At 43.4% G+C, this 25,053-nt stretch overlaps 1 protein-coding gene across 4 annotated transcripts; it reads right to left on the reverse strand.

Annotated features, from left to right (window-relative positions):
• Positions 1-3,103: 3,103 nt before the first annotated feature.
• LOC140586948 (protein LBH-like) lies at positions 3,104-24,428 on the reverse strand. Of its 4 annotated transcripts, none has more exons than XM_072708489.1 (5): positions 24,291-24,428; positions 23,864-23,965; positions 5,095-5,176; positions 4,666-4,867; positions 3,104-3,800 (listed from the first exon to the last, which is right to left on the reverse strand). In XM_072708489.1, exons 3-5 carry the CDS (start codon positions 5,173-5,175, stop codon positions 3,739-3,741), a joined length of 345 nt encoding a protein of 114 aa, XP_072564590.1. In that variant the 5' UTR covers position 5,176; positions 23,864-23,965; positions 24,291-24,428; the 3' UTR covers positions 3,104-3,738. The 4 variants fall into 4 exon arrangements, with proteins under 4 accessions (XP_072564590.1, XP_072564589.1, XP_072564591.1 ...); XM_072708488.1 differs by having other exon boundaries at positions 23,864-24,008; XM_072708490.1 differs by having other exon boundaries at positions 5,095-5,228; positions 23,864-24,008.
• Between the last annotated feature and the right edge of the window lie 625 nt (positions 24,429-25,053).

Raw genomic sequence — 25,053 nt, forward strand, 5'->3', positions numbered from 1 at the left:
GGCAGAAAGAACTAACCAGGAAGTGTCCAAGCTGCTGCGGTTATTATGTCGAGACAGATCCACAGAATGGGCCTCCCACCTCTTGTGGGCAGAATACGCCTTGAACACTCATGTGAGGACTGACCCCCCCGGCTCCCGACCACCACCTGTGACCCAACTACGATTTTGGAACATCCCTTTGGCTCTGTCTGCTCCCGGCTTATTAAATAAACAAGTTTGCTTCCGCATTCCGGGGTCTGCCTCCTCCGTTCTAGCCTGTCATTACACTGGGGTACTTTTTTGGTACTTTGGGGTGGGACTTAAAATGCTTTCTTTGTTAATTGGTTATGCAAATACCCTGCCTCTGAAACACAATACAAGTGCTGCCTTTAACACAGTTGCGAACTCAGAAAACAATGATAAACAAAAAAAATTATTGCAATCTAGTCCGAACAACAGATGCAGGATGGCATAACAATTTTTTTTTAAGATTTTATTTAATATACTATATGCATGCTGTCTTTGTAATGTGATTGTGTTGTAATTAATGTTGGGCTATTTATAAAACAAGAAAAGGAGTTCATAAATTTCTCACAAACCCATCTTCGCCTGATTTAAACAGCAAGGATGAAATAATTACAGTCAGATGGCAGCGATCCAGGGTGGCGATGCTCTCCTTATGCAAACAAAAGGTTAATGGGGGGTGTTTGACATCAACAGTGAGACATGGCGGGCAGCTGAAGGTACTTTTAATGTTCCTATAAATACTACCCCCCTCTCCGGTATGTGGGAGGTCACACAATCCCAGCCTCACCCACACATCCAGAGGATGTGCTGCCATAGATCCCCCCAGACCATAACCACCATAACCCTCCCTTTCATATAACCCACTCTAGGTGCAAATACAGTAGCAGCAGCAGAAAGCATTTCAATTTCCTGTCCCCAACCAAACCAGGCAGAAATGCAAATCCTTGTATGGATGTACTGCTGTCATTTACTAGGCATGCAAATACATATGCAGGAAGGGAGGTCTCCAAATTGGGCTGAGGAAGCTTAAACGGTAACGGACATGTAACAAAGAGTTAATGGATAGAAAAGTGCAATGGTGCAAGACGATGGCAGAAATCATACTGGTGTTTGTAATGGAAATGCTGCAGATTCACATGCTGCGGAGGGAGTGCAGTGTGCCCCTGCCAGGCAGGAGGGGGAAATTTAGAGGATAGCTCCCATAGCAGCCTGCTATGCACCTCCATTCTCAGCATTGTCACAGCAATTACACAGAGACACTTCCCATTAAAAGGTGCTAATTACAATTTTTATATGGATTTTTTAGGTTGCTGGTTTGAATCCAGTGAATGCCAGGAGTGATCCTACTTCACTGGGCTCTTGAACAAGGCCTTTAACCTTCAATTGCTACATCCTGGGTATGACGTTAATCTATATCTAGCCCTGCAAGGAGGTCCTCCAATTTGCAGGGATAATTTGGGGGTTGGTGGCAGGATTGGCACTCCAGCTACCAGAAAAAACTCACATTGTTCCATTCAGACTCCATTCCAACACCAACATGCAGGAAAACATCAATCTTATTGCTTTCTGTGGATTCATTTTAATGCTTTTAATTATTCGAGGACTGTAGTCCAGAGGGGAGCTGTGTATGTATTTCAATTGTTTGTGTGCTTAAGTGTATGCTTCTATGTTTTCTCCTGTATAATGACTTCTTTCACACCTGGTCCTAACTGGTTTTTATGGCTCTTCTGGGAATCATCCATCCTCCAAATTTTCAGTATCCATCTAGGATTGTGGTTATCTGCAGCACATACTGAAAGGTATTAAAGCCTGCAATATCCCATAGCAAGCAAAATATTGAAAGCATTAAAAAAAATACTGAAAGCCTAGTTCATATTCTTATTGAGAGTTTGTGGGCGGCTGAGAATCTGAGACCCCCAGGTAAACCAAAACCCTCCCACATAGATGGGTGTCTGAGTGGGTCAGACTGACGTATAGAAAGGCATTTGCAGGACATTGGAATATTTAAAAGATCAGAGGGGTGCACTCGGCATAGTCCTGTAAGCATCAGTTTGCAGTGCCAAAGCCAAAGTGCTGACATAAGAGCAGAGGAATCGCATTTCCAAATGTCCCATGTACTGCAGCTCCTCTTCCTCTACTTTCCTGCCTCATAGCCCCTCCTTCACCTCCACCTGGTTATTACAATAGCAGAGGGCTGCCATGTTCTAATTTGTCACCTTTGTGACTATTGGCAAATAGCTGCCATGTTTTACATGATGGCGATATTTAAAGATGAGCAAATGGACCCAGTACCCAAAGTGAAGCATTCAACTGACTTATTGTGACTGTTGGTCTGACTCCACTGACTCTCTATGCAAGATTTTGTGTGGTGAATGGAGTCTCTCCTGAAGAGGCTTGGCCTCACAGATGTCACACGAGCATAGATACAGCTTAGGTAAAGGTGTGGTGCAGCTCAGCTGGTATGGGGTCTGATCCCATATCCAGAAGTTTGTGGGTTTGATTCTCATGGCAGACAAAGCAATCAAATCATCCCTAGGCCCTTCAGTATGACCATTGATCCCAACTGTTCCGGAGGTGATGGCTGCAGAACAAGCAGTCTCCATGCCAACCTCACAGAGGTGACGTCAGGAGGCTGATGCTCTGAAAGGCCCTACAGAAGACCAAAGACACTGGGGAAAGTTCATTAACATGAGGATATGGTGCAGGTTTGAAGACTCAGAGCACCTGAAATGTATCACTGGAGTATCATGTGAAAGATGTGCATTGAATGAGATGGCTTGGGAACCGAAGCTCTTATAATGTGTTTAAACTGACAGTAAGAAGACTTCACCTCCTACATCCACACAAGGCATTCATCCCAAAGCACTATAAGAGCAGATAATGATTAAAAAAAGCAGACACTGGTTTTGTCTTATATACCCAAATAGTTGCAGAAGTCAGTGGTATCCATAGCATGAGAGTATGACTGAGGAGATGAGTGGACACACCAAAGCCATAGCTGGCAGAGTTTCACCATGCAGCCACAGAAACACTATTAAGAAACGTATATATCATATGGCCACAACTTATCATATAATATGATGAAAGTTACAAGCTGTTTCAAGGGAAAATTTTATTGGAGTGTTACTGGACAAAAATCTTTACAGTTGTACTAAGAGAGCTTAGAGTTATTGGCATTTTATGTGGCAGGCTGCAAAGCAAGGATTCAGATTTCTATTGTTGGACCTACCATGATACTTAGAAAATTATAATTAACACCGTATGCAACATAAGTATTTTTACGTATATCAAGGAATACTATAAAGGGACAAATGAATATTTAACAGAGTACATATTTATACATTAAACACATAAATTATATATGTCATATTGCAAAATGTGCCTATAAGATACTAGGGATCTAGTTCAGTGTACAATCTCTCAGAACAGATTTACAAAGTCTGAAAAACAGCTATGCTGATTATACAGATGTAGGTCTGCACTAAAAAAAACTATTATAAATAGAGTAGATACGAGTACAGTAGAATTTGGCACGCCTGAGCTGCCGAGGACATTTTTACACTCCTATACCCTGCCAAAACATAACAGGGGGTCTCTGCCAAAAGGGGTCCCAGGCATACGAGAGCAAGGCCTTAGACACCCTATTAGGCACCTGGACATGAGCCCTTGTTTGCATTCACGCCCCTGCGTAAGTATTCACAGTGAATGCTGGAGTGTCGCCATGCCCGGCCCTCAGTCAGAGTCCTCGCCCAGGGGCCTGTCCATTTCTGGGGAGGTGGGAAAAAGCTCCCCCCCTAGGCCAGAGAGAGGCAGAATGGCGATGAGAGAGGTTGAGGATGGGGACTTCAAGTGCCCCATCGGTCATGACTAAGCTACCTGAGCCTGACTGTGGGGGTGGTATCAGCCCCCTGAACGACAACGACCCCCCAGTCCTGGTCACCATGACCTGGCACTTAGTCTGGGCACAGTATCCGCCATTCGACCTGTTCAGCTCTGTAGACATCCCAGTTTAGCCCAACTAACCTGAATATAAAACTAGTTATGCTAATGAAGAAACCTTTGTACGCTAATAATGTGAAATCCTGTCCTCATCCAGGTACCCATATAGGTATTTCCTCATCAGACCACACACCTGTACTCTGATTTACAAACAACAGATGTACATAAATCTACATGAAGGTCACCTGACCCAGTCACCTTGTTTATCTGTCACACTTCAGGTATAGAAGCAGAGCCACATGGCCCCTTTTCCAGGAATGAAACAATGTCGATAGCCCCTTGCCCAGTAATAATAATAAAGCTACACCTGTGACATAGCATAAGAGTATTGATGGTATTCATCATTAGCTAAAAGGGCTGAGACTATTACACAGTCTTACCTGATCATTGAGGCATGATTGCATGATTTTTTTAAGGTGGACGGCATTAGAGAGGCCATAATTCATACAGAGGGGCCAACCATATTATTAGCCAATGATTTGTTTTGAATCGGTGAGTGACAAAGGAGGGGGGGCACTCCGGGGTCCAATCAGCTTTCAGTACCTTTGTGTATGCATCCCTGTCACTTACATTCCCTGCCTTTCTGGCAGAGAGCCCCCTGACAATTTGTCAGTCACAGTATCAGCGTGGTGCCCCAGTGATGGAACAGAAATAGAATACCTGTGGCAGGGGGCCGCAGGGGGGGCGCTGGGTTGAAGTGGGTGGAACTCAGGTCGTCAGGGGGCCAGCGGAGCTCCCCGCTCTCCACGTCCCCTCCCTGAGTAGGCTCCACCACAATGGAAGGCAGCCGCTTGGACAGCTTGGGGTACCTCTCGTGGGAATCGGGAAAGACCTGAACTCGAGAGGGGGAGTCAACTGGGGGCTGGGGGACAGGCAAAGGCTCATGAGCAGGACTGCTATTCAAGGACAATAAGATGAACAGTGTCTGTTGTTCCCAAGAATCACCTTGGGAACAACATCTGTACTAACGCAAAACACGCAACCAATCACCAGGATGTGGATTAGTAAGCAAGTAGAGTCCAGACCTAGGTGGGTTTCTGGTTTCTGGTAATGTCTTGAGTAATGTCAGGCAGCTCGTACTAAGGCTACCTGGAAGGAGATGCTCTGGTCCCCAGGAGCTGCACTGAAGTCCTCCATGGCAGAGTCGCAGGAGCGCATCACCTCTGTCATGCTGCAGGAGGAGAGGTGCAGATCACTGTGGGAGTCTATAGCCCTCCATTAAGCTATGACAGAGGACAGGGGCTTCAGACCAAGCTGTGGAGGGGGGGCAGCCATGCAGTCAGCATTTTGCATTATTCCCTCCTCCACGTCCTGCTCTCTGCTGTGTCTGGGCCCAAACTCGAACAGGTATGCAGCTTGCAGCAGGAGTCACACACAACATTCACTGCCTCAGCAGTGTCAGAGGGAGTTTGACATGGGGGGAATTTGCCTTGGTGACGCAGGGGCACAATGTGTATCATGACATCACGGTGGGCACACGTGCAATAATCACACTGTGAAAAGATGCGATGTAAGAAAGATTTCATTATTTAAAATAAGACTACCACTGTTTTGGGGTAAAGTTTCACAAATAAACATAACTTAAAAAGATAACTGATCCATATGATAAAATATCACAATGTAATTTTTTTCTCCAATATTGTTCCGCCCTAAATAGATATCTGTTCATTATCTGTGACATTACTGAGGATGTGGTGAAAGTTGTAGAGAGTGAAAGTCAGATTCAATGAGAATGAAGTGTGATTATTAAGAGTGACTAAGGATTAAGAGTGACAGGATGACAGTGATAATGTCTACTGATATTTTGGGGGGGGGGGGGGGGTGCACATACCCCCACCCCCCCTATTTCTGACAACTCTGAAAAGCCTTGATCCAACTGCCTAACCCCCAGGCCCTCTGTCTAACCACAGGGTCTCTGCCTAACCCCAGGGTCTTACCTAACCCCAGGATTTTGTCTAACCCCAGGTTCTCTGTCTAACCCGAGGGTTCTGATGCCCGGTTGTGATGTTCAGGCTGCGATATCTCAGCTGCGATGTCCAGGCAGAGTTTCAGTTGCCCGGTGCGTTTTGTAGGTTCATCTTTTCTGTGAAAGCGCACAGATTGTGATGTCCAGGCAGAAATGTCCAGGCTGTGATGTCCCAGCTGCAATGTCCAAGCCAGGGTGTCCAGAGATTCAGTTGGCAAGTACAATTTGCAGGCTCTTAATCTTTCGGGTGTTGTGCAGATCAATGGGCCCCTAAGTTTTTGTGCCTGTGATAAGGTCGCCAACTTCAGCCTTGGCAGATCTGTGGGCCCCTGAGCAAGGCCCTTAACCCTCAGCTCTAAGGATGCCCCACACTGGCTGACCCTGTGCTGTGACCCTCCAGCTTGTTCTCATCTGTCTGTGTGTTTCATGGAGATCAAGATGGGGCAGGTACAAAGAGAATTTCTCCACAGGGATTAATAAAGTTTCACTGCTGGCTTAATTTTAGTGTGAAAAATGCTAATCCACATGAGCGTTCGCATTGCGAATCTGTCCTTTGCTATCCTGTCAAGGTGATATTCCACGCAACCTACTGTAAATGGCCAGTGTTACAGCATGTGCTGTTCCCAGAAACTAGGACACTCACATGCTATATATACACACTGAACAGTAAGTTTTATATAAACTCACAGTCTACATTTCACAATAACAGAAAAAAGAGTTTTGTTGCGACCTCTGAACCATCTGATATTTTAATTGTAAGCTTCACTGTCCTTTAAATAATCACAGTGCTAATCATGCAGGTTATGTACAGTAATACTGTGGAGAAATCAACTTTTTGACAGACAACCATATTGTTCCATCTGGCAGTGTTAACACCTGGGCATTCACATTGTACATATACTGTACATCTTTATGTCCAAAACGATGTACAAAGTCAATTTTTTTTTCCATTTAAAAAATAAAAACTTGCACAGAAGTTTTTTTTTGTATACAAGAGGGGTAAGTAGCACAAAACATTCATGCTATCAAGGAGTGAACTAGGCAGTGCAGCTAGGCTGAGCTTCCAATGAATGCCCACGTGTAAGCAGTACTGAAGCAGGAGCTACCGAACAGCTACACCACTACACATATAACTGTAAACAAGGTAGGGACCTAATAAAACCTAAGGAATAATCAAACTTATTGAAAGATTCTCTAAAATATCAGATTGCTAAATTAACTAGTCCAAATCAACTATCCTTCCGTTATTCTCCAATGGGTTGGATGCGACAGCCTTTACCACACCGATCCCAATGTGCATTGGTCACACTACATATTTAGGTATTAAAATATCCTCCAGGCTGTCAGAACTCGCCTCCCTAAATTATATGCCTCTCCTTAAAATTATTGTTGATGATCTCCAGTTTTGGATGAATCTACCACAATCACTCATAGGTTGGATTGAAATGATCAAAATGTCTGTTCTTCTAAAGATAAATTACGTGTTTACAATAACTTTGTTACAACCAACTGCCAATTGGTAGAGAACCATGGACTCAATCATTAATAAGTTTTATTGTAAAAAATAAAAAACCCAGAATCAAACTGAGTATGCTTCAAAAACCCAAATGCCAAGGCAGGCTAGATGCCCCAAACTTCCTTCATTATTGCCTGACCAGCCAACTAGAGTATATCATCAGATGTATTAATCCTCAACCACTGGATAATAAATGGATTTACATCAAGCAGACGGTATGCAATCAAATGCATATCTCTGATTCAACTTTTCTTAGCTAGTGTGCTAGGAGTCACCCATGTTTTAAATGTTCATCAATGGCAACGACTCTGAGTTTGGTGGAAACTCCACCAAATCACTTAGACTCTCTACCATCTAAGAACTCCCCAAATTGGAACAACCCAGATTTGGTTGTCACTGGTAAACCACTTCACTTCAAATCTTGGTCTGACAAAGGTATTACTTATCTCAGGGACATATTTCAGAACAATACTTTTGTCTCATTCCCCTTCTTGATTCAGAAATTTGGGATTGTCAGCCAACATTTTTTCAAATATACTCAACTGAAATCCTCCATTACATCTAAAAATATTATAAGAAATAATGATGTAGAACTCCCCTACTGATCTCAGACTTTCTCAAAATTACTGTCCAAAGTAAACTGCAATCAAAAATTTATAAAATTCTTCCAAATTATGATCTGACTCCAACCTCTTAGTGGGAACAGGATTTGTCTCTCATTGGGAAACCAAACTTATGGACACAAATTTGTAAAAAAAAGAACATTCACAATGAGCAATAACACAAAAATTCAGCTTATACAATACAAGGTTACTCACAGAGTCCACTTCACTGGTCACAAGACATTTAGAATGGGATTAATATAGTCTCATATCTGTTCACAGTGCACACTTAAGCCTGGCTTTGGCTCTCAGCGGAGGCAGACGCACTTCTCTCCCTCTCCCTCCCCTTATGTTCCCTGCTTTGCTCCTCTCGTCTCGTCCAGTCTACTGTATTACTGTCTATACTCGAGAGACCCTCTCATCCCTGCTCTTCAAAACTAAGGAAATCATGGATTTGATCAACTGGTCTCTCAACGCAATTGACACCATCTTCTCGCAGAGAAGCGCAGGTTCGGGGAACCTGACTGTCCTGCAGGAACGTACGCAGCTGGCTACACAATGGACGGATGGGAGAAGTGGAGGGTTGTGTGTCTGGTGGCTCTGTCTGTGGAGGACATCAAAGATATTTACTTATTCGGAACCATGATTACAGGTCTGATGCTGATTGGATTAGGTATCACCCTGGTTTATCAAAAATTGAAGAAAACGGTGACAGCCGCTCAAAGCCCCACTAGGCTGGGGATGATTGACGGAGTTGGCAGAGCTGTCGGCCCTCAGACTTGGCTCTAGATCGCAAATTGGATACCATTATTGTGACTATGGACTGCAGACTTGATAACATCACGGAGAAGCTTTCGGCTCTGCAAAGGATTTTGGATGGCGGAGATCAGCGTGGACATTAGAGGAGCTACAAAATTACAGCTTCTCGCCCAAAAACTCAAACAACCCAGTTCTATCTGCTTCTGGCTCCCCCTTAATCAGCACAGGCCTTGGCCAAGGCCGCTGCTGAATTCAGCAACTCCCCCAGAAGGACAAGGCAGCGAGACTCTCTTGCATCCCTCCCCCCAACCCCAAGGACACCCTCCCCCAATCCAACGCCTTCGCCGCTTCACACCCCCAGCGTGAACAGGTAGGTCGGTGACCAGGGCATCTGGCTGCAGGACCGGATGGCTGTTTGTTCTATGCTGGACTACTTCCACTTCCCCATTCCCTTCCCTGTTGCTAGTCTCGATTTTTTATGTTGTGTAGTGACTATGTGCTTATGTTGCTGAGGTGTTTTTTTCTTTCTGTTCCTACATTATACTCCCTACTGGAGTACAGTCTAGGGTAGGGGTCTCCAACTCCGGTCCTGGAGAGCTACTATCCAGTCTGTTTTCAATCCTTCCTGGCTTCTGATGAGCCACACCTGTTCTCAGGTAAATACCAGGGCCAGGTGTGGCTCATCAGACGCCAAGTGGGATAGAAAACCTACTGGATAGTAGCTCTCCAGGACCGGAGTTGGAGACCCCTGGTCTAGGGGCTGTATTTTTTTATTTGCCTCTCTCACCTCATGTAATTCTGTTTTCTCTGTTCTTCCTATGATTGGGTCGCTGCTCGTGCGGTCGACAGGTTGGCTTGTAGAGCGGCTGTCTTCCTGACCTGTCTTCCCCCACTGTGATGTTTGTATATGTATGGTCGGGTTGATCTTAACACTGCTCTATGTGCCCTCAAATTGCCCCTCGGGGACAAATAAAGTGCTTGATTGATTTAACCCCTCAGACACATTTTTTCACACTTTCTGGCTATGCACACCCATCCACCATTTTTTTTTAATAAATCACAAATTCACTATCATTCTCCCTGGCTGCGGCATGCCTCTGTCACCCATGCTCTGCCTGCTAGGTGACACAACATCTGTTAGTTTAAACAAGGAATCTACCAGACTTCTCCTCGTGGCTCTAGCTGTTGCAAAAGACTATTCCTTTGAACTGGAAAATGAGAAATTTAATTATTTTCTCATTTTGGAAAGTCTCTCCGCTTCCATTATCACCAAATCACCCAGTAGAATTCACTCTCGGTCCCTTCTTTTACATATCTGACCTTAACCAATTGACACACTCAATCTCTTTCCTCCACCTCCCTATTTCTGACCACTGCATTTATAACATCTCATATTTTATTAGTTACTATTACTTCAATCATGTCTCCCTTTTATTTTTTATTTATTTATTTTTATTCTATTTTATTTTATTTAATCTTCTTTGGTTGTTATCATTATTATTATTAGTATAATTATTTTGTCATTATTCGTTTGGGACCTATACATTGAACATCTTATTGCTATACTTACCTATGAAGCACCTGCTTTAATACTTTTTTCTTCTTCTTCCTTCCCTTCCCTCCCTCCATTCTTTCGTTGTATACTAGCATTAATGTTCATACTTGTATTTAGGTTTATTGATCAAATCAAATCACTTGTGTGATTATTGTCACGTCAGTTGTCACCAGTACACAGGTGAGTGAAATGCTTGTGTGTAAAGCCTCTCAAAGCAGCCATAGTATGACATGAATTAACAATCAAATTATAAGTAGAAATATATAAAACAAAACATTTGACAAATCTAAGTATGTACAAAAGTGTATGCAGTTGTGCAATAAGAATGTACAGTTAAATGATGTGCAGAAGAGCATCATGTGCAATATGTAGTAAATGGTTAATGGTCAGAGTTCAGCAGTCTGATGGCTTGATGGAAGAAACTGTCCCTCAGTCTGCTGGTCTGGGACCGGATGCTGCAGTACTGTCTGCCTGACGGTAGCAGCCTGAACAGTGTATGGCTGGGGTGACTGGGTCTTTGATGATCTTCCCCACTTTCCGCAGGCACCTTGTGATGTAGATGTCCTGGAGAGAGGGAAGCTCACCTACTATAATACTCTCAGAACACTGCACCACTCTCTGCAGAGCTTTGCAGTTGTAGGCAGTGCTGTTGCCGTACCAGGCGGTGATGCATCCAGTAAGGATGCTCTCAATGACACAGCTTTAAAAACTCCTGAGGATGCAGGGGCTCATTCCAAACCTCTTCAGTCCCCTGAGAAAGAAGAGATACTGCTGCACCTTCTTCACTGTTTTGACTGTGTGAATTGTCCCTGTGAGGTCCTCTGCCAAGTGCACTCCGAAGAAACAGAAGCTGCTCAACCTCTCCACAGGAGTGCCATTGATGGTGATGGGGATGTGTCCTCCTTTCTGCTTCCGGAAGTCCACTATCAGTTCCTTGGTCTTACCGACATTGAGGGTGAGGTGGTTCTCCTGGCACCAGTGTGTCAGGACGTTGACCTTATCTCAATATGCTGTTTCATCACTGTTGGTGATGAGACCCACCACCATGGTGTCGTCTGTGAACTTCACAATGATGTTGGAGCTGTTAGTAGCTGAGCAGTTTTGAGTGTAAAGCAAGTACAGGAGAGGGCTCAGTACACATCCATGAGGAGCGCCGGGGTGAGGTAATGCTGCCCAGTCTGACTACCTGATAATAGTCTAATCAGTATGACAGGAAGTTGAGGATTCAGCTGCACAGGGTGCTGCTCAGGCCTAGGTCCCGCAGTTTCCTGTCCAGCCTAGAAAGAGCAATGGTGTTGAACGCTGAGCTGCAATCTACAAACAGTATTCTCACATATTGTCACACCCAGATCGTGCTGCTCCTCCTGTGCCACGCCCCCCTCGTTAACCTCATGTCGATTCCCAGTGTTTCACAGCTGTTTTCAATTATCTATATTAGTTCGATGTATTTAAGTCCACGTCAGAGTTTGTTTCCCTAGTTCTGTCATTGTAGTGTCGTGCATTGTAGTGTTGTATTGTTGTATAGTAGTGCCGTGTTTTCCCCTGTTATGCCCTTGCGTTCTCCCATTAAACCCTTTTATTTAACCCCGTTCCTGCTCTCGTTCGCCTGTTTCCCTGGTCCGTGTCCTACGCCGTATGACACATATGTGTCCCTCTTCTCCAGGTGGGAGAGGGCAGTATGAAGAGTCAGGGCTATGGCATCATCGTGGACCTGTTGTGGTGTTATGCAAATTGCAATGGATCTAATGAGTCAGGGACCACTGAACAGATGAAGTCCCTGACCAGCCTCTCAAAGCATTAGCTTACGATAGACGTCAGGGTAACTGGTCGCCAGTCATTCAATGATGAGATATTTGAAGACTTGGATACAGGGTGGCCGATTTGAAGCAGGCAGAAACCACAAACAGGGAGAGGGAGAGGTTGAAGATGTTCATCATGGTTGAAGCAAATTATTTTGTGCCCACATACTTCCCCCTCTTTTTTCTTTAATTTCACTATTATTATTATTATAGTATATCAGTATTATTGTTAATTCACCCATTCATTCATTAATTTTCCAAACCACTTATCCTTCTGGGCCACGGGGGGGTCCGGAGCCTATCCCGGAAGCTATGGGCACAAGCCAGGACGGGGGGGCTAGCCCATTGCAGGGCACACTCACACATGCACACCTATGGGCAATTTAGTTACTACAATTAGCCTCAGCATGTCTTTGGACTGTGGGGAGAAACCAGAGTACATGGAGGAAAACATGGGGAGAACGTGCAAACTCCACACACATGTAACCCAGGCGGAGACTTGAACCCTGGTCCCAGAGGTGTGAGGCAACAGCCCACCATGCCACCCCTGTGGTTATTATAACCTTTATTATTTTTCTCTTTGTTTACAATTGCACCACCTCTCATCAGACACAACCATTGCATGTACATGCAATCCTGTCTTTTTTTTCTTCTTTCTCTTTTCCCTTCTTTCTCTCTTCCTTATTTTCTTCCAATATTGACTTCACCAGCCAAGACACCAAGAAAAAGTCAAAATCAAACAAACTCCATTCTAGAATAGGGGTAGCAGGTCGTGTTAGGTGTGGTTTGCTTGGGGCGGGGTTGTCATTGCTGGGGAGCTGTCCTGGGGGTTGCCATGCCTCAGGCCTGCCCATGGTGCAAGGTGGGCCTGGCCTGCCTTGGTTGGCCTTATGATAACCTTCCTCCCATTCAGTCTCCCTTTAATAATAATAATAATAATTATCATTATTATAATATTTTTTTGCTTGCTTTTTTGAGTTGATTTTATTATTTCTTTCCCTTTCTTACTTCTGTTCTCTTTCCTTTACACAATTTGATGACATCTGTCTTTGTCCCTTTAATAATAAAAAAGAACCTAAAAAGGCTACTCAAGGGCCAAGGATAAGCACTACATAAGGGCATCCAAAGAACAATAAGGTTAGTAGAGAAATCCATGAAAATATGGGTCTTAAGGTGTTTCTTGAAGGCAGAGATGGAGCCCGAGTACCGGATGTGGTTTGGCAGTTCATTCTGCATCCAGGGAAACACACAAGAAACCTGTGGCTTAGTGGCACAGAGATCATTGCCAGCTGGGGGTTCTGCATGCACATGACACCGCAAGGTGCCCAGAACACGGAGAAGCAGGGCTTGCTGACCCAACACTCAATACACACGAGAAATGTCAGCGGGTGCCAACAAATGCAGAACATCAGTGAGAGCGTGACTAAGGCCCTGTGCAGTGGGGCTCCATTATCCAACTAACTTCAGAGAAATCAGATCCACACCACCAAATCCATTCCTCCACAGATGTGAGAAACAGTGAAGGCTGGTGTTTCTGCACTGGAAAGCTATTGCATACTGACAGATACTGCCCTTTGTATATTCAATTCAATTTCAATTCAATTTTATTTATATAGCGCATTATCACAACATTACATTGTCTCAATGCGCTTTACATTTCTGCCTCGTAAGGACCCCCCATTGAGTAAGCCAAAGGCAACGGTGGCAAGGAAAAACTCCCTAAGAGGAAGAAACCTTGGGAGGAACCAGACCCAAAGGGGGAGCCCATCCTCCAGGGGCCGGCAGATGAGTCAAACAAACAAGATGAAATGACTAAGCTAATACAGACAAGATGAAATGACTAAGCTAATACAGGGGTTGAAATATATGTCTCAATGCAGCGGCCGACCGGTGCAGGCACGTGGTGCTTGATGCACGATGGCAGGATTAATAGACACACAGCCGCCGGATGGATGGCGAGGCATCGTGTTGAGCCAAGGGCAGGCAGGTTGGAGGGTAGTTGCTGGAGGTGGAGGTAGTTGTCTTGCAGGCCGCAGAGGCATAAACTCTTCAACGACATTGTGCTCCATGGAGCACACCCCAGAAGGGGTGAGGGAGGAAGTAAGAATAATTGTGTATTAGCCAGAGTTGAGGAAACCAGAGGCAGTGCAAGCAAAATGATCGAGTGCAATATTCGTCTAGGCTCCGGCAGATCTGAATATAGCAGCATGAGAAAGAGGGAGAGACAGGCGGGAACACAGGCATGGGGACTCCCTGAACATCAGCACTCTAGTGTAGAGCTAGAGTGACAGCACTGACGCCTCAGTTTATCCAAAGCCAATGACACCGATCCCCACCCAGCTCATCACCTCATACTGTTAGTCTGACTGGGAGTGAGCGACTAGCTGGAACCAGAACTAGGTTTCCTATACGCTAAACTATACAAGTGCGTTTTTAATCTAGACTTGAATAGCGAGAGTGTGCCTGAATCCCGCACATCCTCCGGGAGACCATTCCACAGCTGCGGAGCTCTGTAAGAGAATGCTCTGCAGCCTGCCGTAGTCCTGTCTACTTTAGGAACTAATAGATATCCTGCTCCTTGTGAACGAAGCAGGCGAGAAGGGTTGTAAGGGACCAGAAGATTATTGAGATATTGTGGTGCAAGGCCATTCAGAGTTTTGTAAGTCAATAGTAATAATTTGTAGTCAATCCTAAACTTGACCGGTAGCCAGTGCAGGGAAGACAGGATAGGGCTAATGTGATCAAATTTTTTAGTTTTTGTTAGAACTCTGGCAGCTGCATTTTGTACTAACTGAAGTTTATGTAGGGATCCAGATGGACAACCCGAAAGGAGGGCATTGCAGTAGTCCAATCTAGAAGTTATAAAGGCATGTATTAGTTTTTCTGCATCTTGAAAGGACAGCAACTTCCGAAGCTTTGGTTATGTTCCGTAGATGATAAAATGCCGTACTGGTAATGCTATTTATGTGAGCACTGAAGCAGAGGTCGGAGTCTACCAGGACACCAAGATTTCTGACCACTGTTTTAAATTGAGTAGGGAGGCCGCTAGGGTTGGGGTTTACAAACTTATTGCGGGCCTCCTTAGGACCGATTAAAAGAACCTCAGTTTTTTCAGTATTTAACATGAGGAAATTCCTTGCCATCCAACAACGGATGTCTAGCAGACAGTCGGCTAAAGAAGAGAGCTGGGATGCGTCACTAGGTTTAACAGATATATACAATTGTGTATCATCAGCATAACAATGAAAATTAACACTGTAATTTCTAATTATGTTACCAAGCGGTAGCATATATAGATTGAACAGTAGGGGGCCCAGCACTGATCCCTGCGGGACACCATATCTTACTTTAGTGGCTATGGATGACTCATTGTTTACATGGACAAACTGGTAACGATCAGTTAAATACGAACGAAACCACAGTAGTGCTGTCCCTTTAATGCCAATCAATGTTTCCAACTGGTCCAAAAGAATATTATGGTCTACAGTATCGAATGCTGCAGTTAGATCCAGTAAGAATAATAGCGATATACAGCCACGGTCGGAAGCCATAAGCAAGTCGTTTATCACTTTGACTAAGGCCGTTTCTGTGCTATGATTGGGTCTGAAACCAGACTGATATAGCTCGTTAGCATTATTATCTTGAAGAAAGGAGGACAGCTGGTGAGCAACAACTTTCTCAAGAATTTTAGAAATGAAGGGAAGATTTGAGATGGGTCTATAGTTTCCTAAGTCGCTAGGTTCAAGATTTGGTTTCTTTAGGATAGGTCTAATAACAGCCATTTTAAAAGATTTAGGAACATATCCAAGACTAAGAGATGAGTTTAACAAGTTTAACAATGTAGTGCTAATCAGTGGTGCAATTTCCTTAAGTAGATTGGTGGGTATTGGGTCAACAAGGCTAGTAGTGGGTTTGCAAGAGGAAATTAACTGAAGGAGTTCTGTCTGCACTATAGGAGTGAAACATTCAAAGATGTTATCATTAGTACTAATAACACTAGCACTAGCAGAGGATTGGTGGTTGTGTGCAACCCTGGGCGTGCTCGTGATGGTATGTCTAATCGTGGTTATTTTATTATTAAAAAACGCAATAAAGGCATCACTACCAAGAGCTTCTGGGACTTGTGAGTTTAACATTGAACGATTCTTTGTTAACCTAGATACAGTTTCAAATAGGAATTTAGGATTGGTTTTGTTATTTTCAATTAGTTTAGAGAGATACATAGACCTAGCAGTCATTAGTGCATGTCTATACTTAGACAGGCTCTCTTTCCAGGCAAATCTAAAAACTTCTAATTTTGTTGACCGCCATTTGCGTTCTAGCTTTCGTGAAGCTTGTTTAAGTTCATGTGTACGGTTAGAGTACCAGGGGGCAGGTTTCTTATCTCTATGTTTTATTTTCTTGAGTGGTGCTACATGATCAAGAGTGGTACGAAATGATTCTACCATGTTCACGGCTACCTGTTCAAGTTCATTTACACATGACACTTCAGAGGTTAGGTTAAAGTACTGTGGGAGCTGTTCCAGAAAAGTTGCAGCGGATAATGAGGCTATGGAACGTCTAGTATCGTACCTCTGGTCTGGGGCCTTAGGGGAGTTATGTTGTATTTGAAATGTTAAAAGGTAATGATCTGAAAGTAGAGGATTCTGAGGGATAATTGATATGTGTTCTACCAGGACACCATGACTAAGAATCAGGTCTAGGGTGTGGTTACAGGCATGAGTTGGCCCAGTTACATTCTGATGTACACCGACAGAGTCAAGAATGGCAGTAAATGCTTTTGTTACTGGATCACTTTCATTTTCCATATGAATATTAAAATCACCAACAATCAAGGCCTTGTCGGTAGTAACCACCAAGCTTGTTAAGAAATCTGCAAATTCCTTAAGGAAATTGCTATAGGGGCCTGGTGGTCTATACACAATGGCAATGGTGATTGGAGGTGTAGAACTACACTTAGATGTGCTTGCAAGATTTAGAATAATAAATTCAAACGTACTAAAGCTATAACCAGTATTTTCACGCACTCCTAGGTCGGTCTTAAATATTGCAGCAACTCCGCCACCTTTGCGATTGGGTCGAGGAGTATGCTTATAGCTATACTCAGCTGGAGTGGATTCATTTAGTGCCAAGAACTCATTCGGTTTTAGCCAAGTCTCAGTAAGACATAGGGCACTAAGATTAGAATCAGTAATGATTTCATTTACGAGCAATGTCTTAGGAGCCAGCGATCTAATGTTCAGGAGTCCAAGTTTTAGGTTTGCATTACACCTACTATCCAGAGTTGAAATAGGTCTAATTTCTCTAAGGTTTGCAAGACACGAACATTAAAACCGCGGGGAACAGACACAGTCTCAATAATATGAAGCCTGGGTGACGACTCTAAGCGACTAGCAGGCGGTCGGTTAAGCCGTTTTGCCTGCCGCCTTGGCTTGGCTCTGGTTAGTTAGCAATCTGCCCTAAGACTGTGAGCTATGCTTTTTGACAGGAGATCGGCACCAGCCCACGTGAGGTGAATACCGTCCCTCTTCAAAAGCCAAGGCCTACCCCAGAATGTCCGCCAATGGTCTATATAACCCACACCATTTATTGGGCACCATTCCGACAGCCAGCGATGCAGCGACGATAATCTGCTGTACATTTCGTCGCCACGTCTAGCAGGGATAGGGCCAGAGCATGTTACTGACGCGGACATCTTCCTCGCAAGGCTGCACACCGCTATGAAATTTGCTTTAGTGATCTCCGATTGCCTCAATCTGACATCATTTGTGCCGACGTGGATAACAATATGCGAATACTTACGTTTACTCTTAGCCAGCACTTTTAAGTTTGATAAGATGTCGGTCGCTCTGGCACCAGGGAGACAATTAACTACGGCCGCTGGAGTCGCTACTCTCACGTTTCTTAGCATAGAATCGCCGATTACCAGAGCGCTTTCAACAGGCGGCTCAGTGGGTGTTTCACTGAGTGGGGAGAACCTGTTTGAAACGCGAATGGGTGAATGGTGCCGGTGTGAGTCCTGTTTGGACTTACGGCTATGCCGCCGGGTCGTCACCCACTCGCCTTGCTGCGAAGGCCCTGCTGCCGGAGCGGGGGGAGACTGGCTCACTATAGCGGACATATCCGGAGCCGCTAACACTGCGTCAATAAAACTCTCACTCTCCTGAATCTCCCGTAACGTCCGGATGCGTCCCTCTAAGTCTGCGATCTTCTCCGTCAGCCTGGCAACTAGCTTACACTTATCGCAGACAAACGTACCGCTAATGACGGGAGAAGAATAACTAAACATACTGCACTCGGAGCAAACGACAGGAGCCATAGTGATATACTTACGTTTAGCGGGGAAAAACTCCGGGGGCGGAGGCGATTAATCCGTCGTGGATTTGGAAGATTATCAGGAGACTATTAAGCTTGCCAAGATTTATCCGATTGCTTAATTATAACTCTAAGTATTATTTGGGTTATAGTTATAGTTATAGTTTAAAAGTTCGCGCGGTAGCAACTAGTCTCGCTCACGCAGGAAACAGCAAACAGGAAACAGCAAACCTATACATGGAAATTGACCAAAATAAACATCCACCTTTGCAAATCCAGAGATCTTATTTCTCGTTCTATCTTCTAGGAACTTAAGGCTTAAGGCTGTGTTTCACCTCTGTTTCTTTAAACCTCTATAATTCTTTTGTCATACGTCACGCATTCGAAAAATAAACAAGTCCATCAAGGGTAGTAATGGCTGGTCCTTCAGCATCTGATGGCCAGGAATTTAGCTGAGGTTGGCAAACATCCAAATGCAAATGAGGTATATGAGCCTCACCTATTCTATGGCAGCTACCACCATGGGAGCAGCCAGACCAGAGTAATTTGGTTGTTGAGGAAGTAGTACGCTGGTGAAAGAGTGGCGAAGGGGGTGCAAATTATATTGTCTCGGTACAAAAATCACTCCAGATAAATATATGTTAGCCTGCAAGACTGAGAGATACTTAACAATATCTAAGGAGGGTCCCTAAGTCACTCCGCAGAGGAGGGTCAAAGGGCTATCCGCCCTGCAAGTTGAAAAAGCGACCCATACAGACAGCAGCCGTGGCATTAGCGTTAGCACATCTGTATGAGGACCATCTGCGCTTTCGTGAAATTTCATGTATTCAGCTGCACATCAAAAGAGCCAGATGCTCTAAAGACAACTTCCCTGAAAACATCCGTTTAGAAAAAACTCATCCATTTAAAAAATCCATGTTACAAGTTAAGACTGAACAAGGAAAATTAAGCAAGATTGGCTCTAAAGACTTGACCGTATCCCCCAGTCTATGTGGGATCTCATGCTGGCCTTCAGTACAATATTAACAAGTGCCTATGTAGCAAAAAAAAGTCCTTTAAACTGTAGCTGCAACAGGATTTTGCTCTCCTACACCCTGCATAACATTTTGAATGGTCAGCTTTTTTACAGTATAGGACAGAACACTTTTTTTACAGCATAGTATTGGTTGCCACTGGGAGCTCATAATTTCTAAAAAACTGTACTTAGTTTTCAGTTTCTTTCGATAGCTTATTATATTATTTAGTCTGCTCAGAAAACTTCTGTGTCAAGCTGAACCACTTTTTATTTTGCAACAGTAAGCTGAAATTTTGTAATTCAACCACCAATTTTGTCCACCCTGTCATGGACAAAACAGATTAATAATACTTCCATGGTACTGTGGTACTACAAAGTTCCATTTTCAGAAAGATACTGTGTCACTTTCCCAATATAATTATTTTTCTGAAAATATTTGTGAATCATGAAAATTATGATACTAATATTTGCTTCCATTACACTTTTATTTTCAGTTCCACACAAAAATGAAGGAAAAATATATATGAACAAAAAATAAATTGAAATTATTTATCCTAGTTATTTATTTAATATTCAATTATAATGTTTTATTAGCCAAAAGAAATTATTTTGGTCAACTTGAAGACAACAGCTACGATGATAGGGCAAAGGCCTGACTCAGTTCAGCAGGGCTCCATATTTATGAAATAACAGGAAGCTATAGTTGTGGATGGCATTTTATTAGGGCATATAAATTATTTAGCAGGACAAATCTGAATGATATTCAGAAAAAATTATCAATGTTTTCTTTGTTTTATATCAGATTACAACACAACCTTTCCAACAGTAACAATTTCATGGCACAGATTAAGTGTATGATCTTAAACAGATAAGGTCAAATTGGGTAGTATGTCACCACATGACGAAACACCTTGCGATCCCAGTTGGCAAACCCCTAGGCAGACACACTGTCCAGTTCCACCCTCTGAAAGTGCCTATCTGTCTGCCACAGCCAGGTGCTATGTGGGCGTCCCCTTAGGGGAAGGTGCCACATGGCTGTAGTGCCTTAACTGGCACTCCTTCACAATGCACCTGAATATTAATTTCTATATGTGTTACTATAAATTGATCCAAAATACATTACATGGCCAAAAGTACTCTATGTGGACACCAGCTTGTCCAACATCTCAGTTGAGTACAGTAGGTCAGCTCATTGTTGCTTTAATAGCCTCTACTTTTCTGGCAAAGCTTTCCATTAGATGATGGGACATTGCTGGGTTTGCTGCCAATCAGGTTGGATATTGATATTGGGTGATCAGCACTTGTGCAACCAACCACTTCACAGTTGAACTTGTTCCCAGACATTTTGTCCTTCACAATCACTTCACTTGTGTTTGACCAGGACAGGTCTAACAGGGCAGGTAGTGAACTGACTTGAAACTGACTGAAAATATGGCCTCCTATTATGGTGCCAAGTTGGAAAGTCACTAACCTCTGCTGTAAAACAACCACCCATTCTGCTGTTAATGTTTGTTGTGGGAGATTGTATAACAATGTACTTAATAGTTCATCTGTGTCAGTGGTGGGTGTGGATTAAAAAGGAAGTTCCTCTGATCAATTGGGGTGTCCACATACTTTTGTTCATAAAAGCAGCTTTTGAAATTCAGTATTCTTTAGTTGTTTACCTCATAATTTCCAAATGAATGAGCCACAGTTTACAAACTGTGTACAAAGATACTATTCGGAACCAGAATGAACATTCACACAGTGATAGTTGGTTTCAAGTCCGTAATTTAAACTGTAGGAAGAATAGCAATCCCACATAACCTACTCACTGCTCAAACATCTCATTATTGTGATAGGCATTTGCTCACATAATCAAGACAGACTTAATATGTATGTCCATCCTGTCAAGAACAGAAGCATTACAGGGCAGATAAAACAGGGTGGACATTTTGAGCTAAAATGAGCATTTGATGAAAGCATGATTGACAGTTAGGTAGTGGCTATCGAAATATGACAGGGTGCACAGCAATTCCAAAAACATACAAAAAATGTTTGTCATGAAAAATGCAACTAACTTATCAAGAGACGTATGAAATGTTTTCTGTAGTTTCTTTTGCAATTTTTATTTAATCATTTAAAATACATATTGAAGAAGTAAGCAACCCCTGGGACATGTGAAAATCCTCTACATCCCACCAAATAAAATGCTGCAGAATGTATAAAGTGCATTTTAACTCAAATGTCGTTGTACCGATATATTCATAGCTATGCATCCATTCATAATAGAAGCTGGGGCAAAACAGTACTTTGCGATATTTATGTAAACATTGGATCGCTTTACTGAGGACATCTAAGGCCCCCTAAACTGTGAATGACCCTTATACTTTCCCATTGCATTAAAAAATTAATAAATAAACAAAGCTGCCATCTTCTCGCAGAGGAGCGCAGGTTCGGGGGAACCTGACTGTCCTGCAGGAACGTACGCAGCTGGCTACACGATGGACGGATGGGAGAAGTGGAGGGTCGTGTGTCTGGCAGCTCTTTCCGTGGAGGACATCGAACATATCTACCTATTCGGAACCTTGATAACGGGTCTTATGCTGATTGGATTAGGCATCGCCCTGGTTTATCGGAAATTGAAGAAAACGGTGACAGCCGCTCAAAACCCCTCTAGGCTGGCCAAATTGATTGACGGTCTTGGCAGAGCTGTTGGCGCTCAGACTATGGCTATAGATCGCAAACTGGATAACATCACAGTGTCTAATGACCGTAGATCTGATTACATCACCGTGACTATGGACCGCAGACTGGATAACATCACGGAGGAGCTCAAGGCTTTGCGCAGGATTTTAGACGACGGGGACCAGCGTGGACATTAGAGGAGCTGCGAAATTGCAGCTTCTCGCACGAAAACCCAAACAACCCTATTCTATCTTATTTTGGCTCCCCCCTAATCAGCACGGGCCTTGGCCAAGGCCTCTGCTGAGCTCAACAACTCCCCCCTGAAGAACAAGGCAGCGAGACTCTCTTGCATTCCTCTCCCCCAACCACAAGGACACCCTACCCCCATCCCACGCCTTCGCCGCTTCATACCCCCAGCATGAACGAGCGGGTCCTTGTACAGCGCCGTCTGGCTGCAGGAACGGATGGCTGTTTGTCTATGCTGGACTACCTCCACCTCCCCATTCCCCACCCCTGTTGCAAGTCTCGACTTTGGTGTTGTGAGCTGTGGTGACTATGTGCTTATTGCTGAGGTGTTTTTTTTCTCTGTTCCTATATTGTACTCCCTACTGGAGTACAGTCTGGGGGCTGTTTTTTTTTATTCACCTCCACTCTCCTCGCGTAATCTTGTTTCTCTGAGTTTTCCTATAGTCCCCTGTCTTCCTGACCTGTCTACCCCCTACGTGTGTTGTATATGTATGGTCGGGTTGATGGCCAATATTTCGCTGGTACTTGTGACTAGTGACAAGGTGTACTGCAACAGCAATAAAGGGTTTCATCAATCAATCAATCAATCAAATAGAATAAACCATAAGAATAAAGAATAAGAATAAACCAGGACTACTGTTGAACGTCAATATAAGAGATTCTTAATTTTTCCTGGTCATGAGCACCTAATGAATTACCACAAGTTATTACCCTAATTTTACTGTTACTTTATATTATTTTTGGGTGATTCTAGCACTAACAATTCCATTCTGAGTCTATATGAATGATTAATTTGATATTGTAAAATAATATTAAGTGGCACAGTAGCACTGTTGCCTCACATGTCTGGGACCAGGGTCTAAGTCGCTGCAATGACTCTGTGTGTGTGGTGTTTGCATGTTCTCTCCATGTTGCCCTGGGGTGTCCTACAGGTACTCCCCCCACAATTCAAAAACATGCAGAAGTTTGAATAGCTGTGTAGGTAGAGATGAATGGATATGGGGGCAGAGTCTAGGGGTGGCAACTAATATATAATATAAAAAGCTATTCATGACTTAAGCCAATAAATACACACATTTTTTTTTGGGGAGGGGAGGACTAAAAACATTTTAGTGGGACTAAAGCCCCCTTAAAATAGGCCTAACAACGCCACTGATTGGAGTTACCGAAGTGCGTGTGTGTATGAATGAATGGTGTGTAAGTGTGCCCTGCAATAAGTTGGTGCCCCATCCGGGGTTGCTCCCTTGCCCATACGCTCTGGAAACCCCACAACCCTGAATAGGATAAGTGGTTACAAGAAATGGATGGATAAATAATATTAATAGCTTGCATGCACATCCTCTTGTTTGACAGTGTGAAAGGGTGCAAACTTCTTATTTTAAGCATTTGGGCATTCTGGAAAAAAAGGTAACGCTTACCTTTCTAAGGAGGAGGTTTTGTTCTTAGAAGTCCAGTGTGTTGTACCAGCGATTGTGTTTTCTGAGTTGTTTAGACCCTATGGTAAATCCTCCACAGAAACTCTGTCATCAGATAAATATGTATGCTGTGAGCGCTGGTCTGGAGCTGTGTGTGTATAGAGAAGAGAGCGAGCGAGCGAGCGAACGAGAGAGAGAGAGACAGAGAGAGAAAAAGGGAGGAGTACACAGTGTAACTTCCTTCAATACCGACACACGGGCATTTATTCATATCCATCCGGTCGAGCATGCCGTGAGAACTAGATAACATAAATCATATAAATCATAAAATGAATCAGTAAAAACACGCATTTTCCTAAAAAATAACCAAACAAACGTAAATACTGTACAGCTCGCTCACGCCATTGCAAAATGGACATAAATCTCGTACCTCGTTGGTCGCGTTAATTCAAGAGGAGTTAAAGAAAGAAAACTTATGATTGCAGCTTATACAATAACTCAAATCTCCATGAATAGACACAATAACTTTAAATACTTTCTCAGCCGCATAACAAGTGCTGCGCTTAACTGAGCAAAATGAAAATGTTACCAACAAAACTGACCAGACCTCAACCCAAACGCAAGATTAGTTCCGCTATAGAAATGCTAGAAAGATCCTTACTAACATATGCCTTTAATTATGTTAATTACTAAATTCTTCATTTAAATCAAATAATGCTGGGATTTCAGTTATGTTTAAATTATTCTTATATTTAAATTAATTAAATAAACTTAAAGCAACATAACTGACCCTAATGGCAGTTACACTCCCACCAAATCACTGGTGATTTCCCATAATGAACCTAATGAATGCAATATTCCAGAATGAGACATTTTGAGACCAGGCATTAGGAAAGGTAGAAAGCAAAGCTGCTTATTCAGCTTCAAGCAGGCTTACTGTCTTATGAATAGGCCTCTCTAGATAGACTGGTTTAGTGAGTCGCATTCCTTGCTTGTCTAGTGCTGTGTCACTGACTAGCAATTGCAGCTTTCGCACATGTCCATCCTCATCAGGATACACTGCAGTAACCTTAGCCAGCCTCCATTTATTCCATGGCAGTATCATCTTGTACAACCTATTGGCCTTATCTTTGGTAATTGCCTCCTTCCTGCATTGAAGACCTTGAATTTCTTCAGAGAAGGTTGCCCTTTGG

This window comes from Paramormyrops kingsleyae, unplaced genomic scaffold (assembly GCF_048594095.1).
Source record: "Paramormyrops kingsleyae isolate MSU_618 unplaced genomic scaffold, PKINGS_0.4 ups102, whole genome shotgun sequence".
In the NCBI taxonomy this organism is placed as follows: domain Eukaryota; kingdom Metazoa; phylum Chordata; class Actinopteri; order Osteoglossiformes; family Mormyridae; genus Paramormyrops; species Paramormyrops kingsleyae.

Coding starts and splice junctions, on each gene's coding strand:
- LOC140586948 (XM_072708489.1), bottom strand. CDS start 5,175: ATGACAGAGGTGATGCGCTCCTGCGACTCTGCCATGGAGGACTTCAGT. Junction 4,868..5,094: donor ACCAGAGCATCTCCTTCCAG/GTAGCCTTAGTA, acceptor CCTGTCCCCCAG/CCCCCAGTTGACTCCCCCTC. Junction 3,801..4,665: donor CCTGCGGCCCCCTGCCACAG/GTATTCTATTTC, acceptor TCTCTGGCCTAG/GGGGGGAGCTTTTTCCCACC.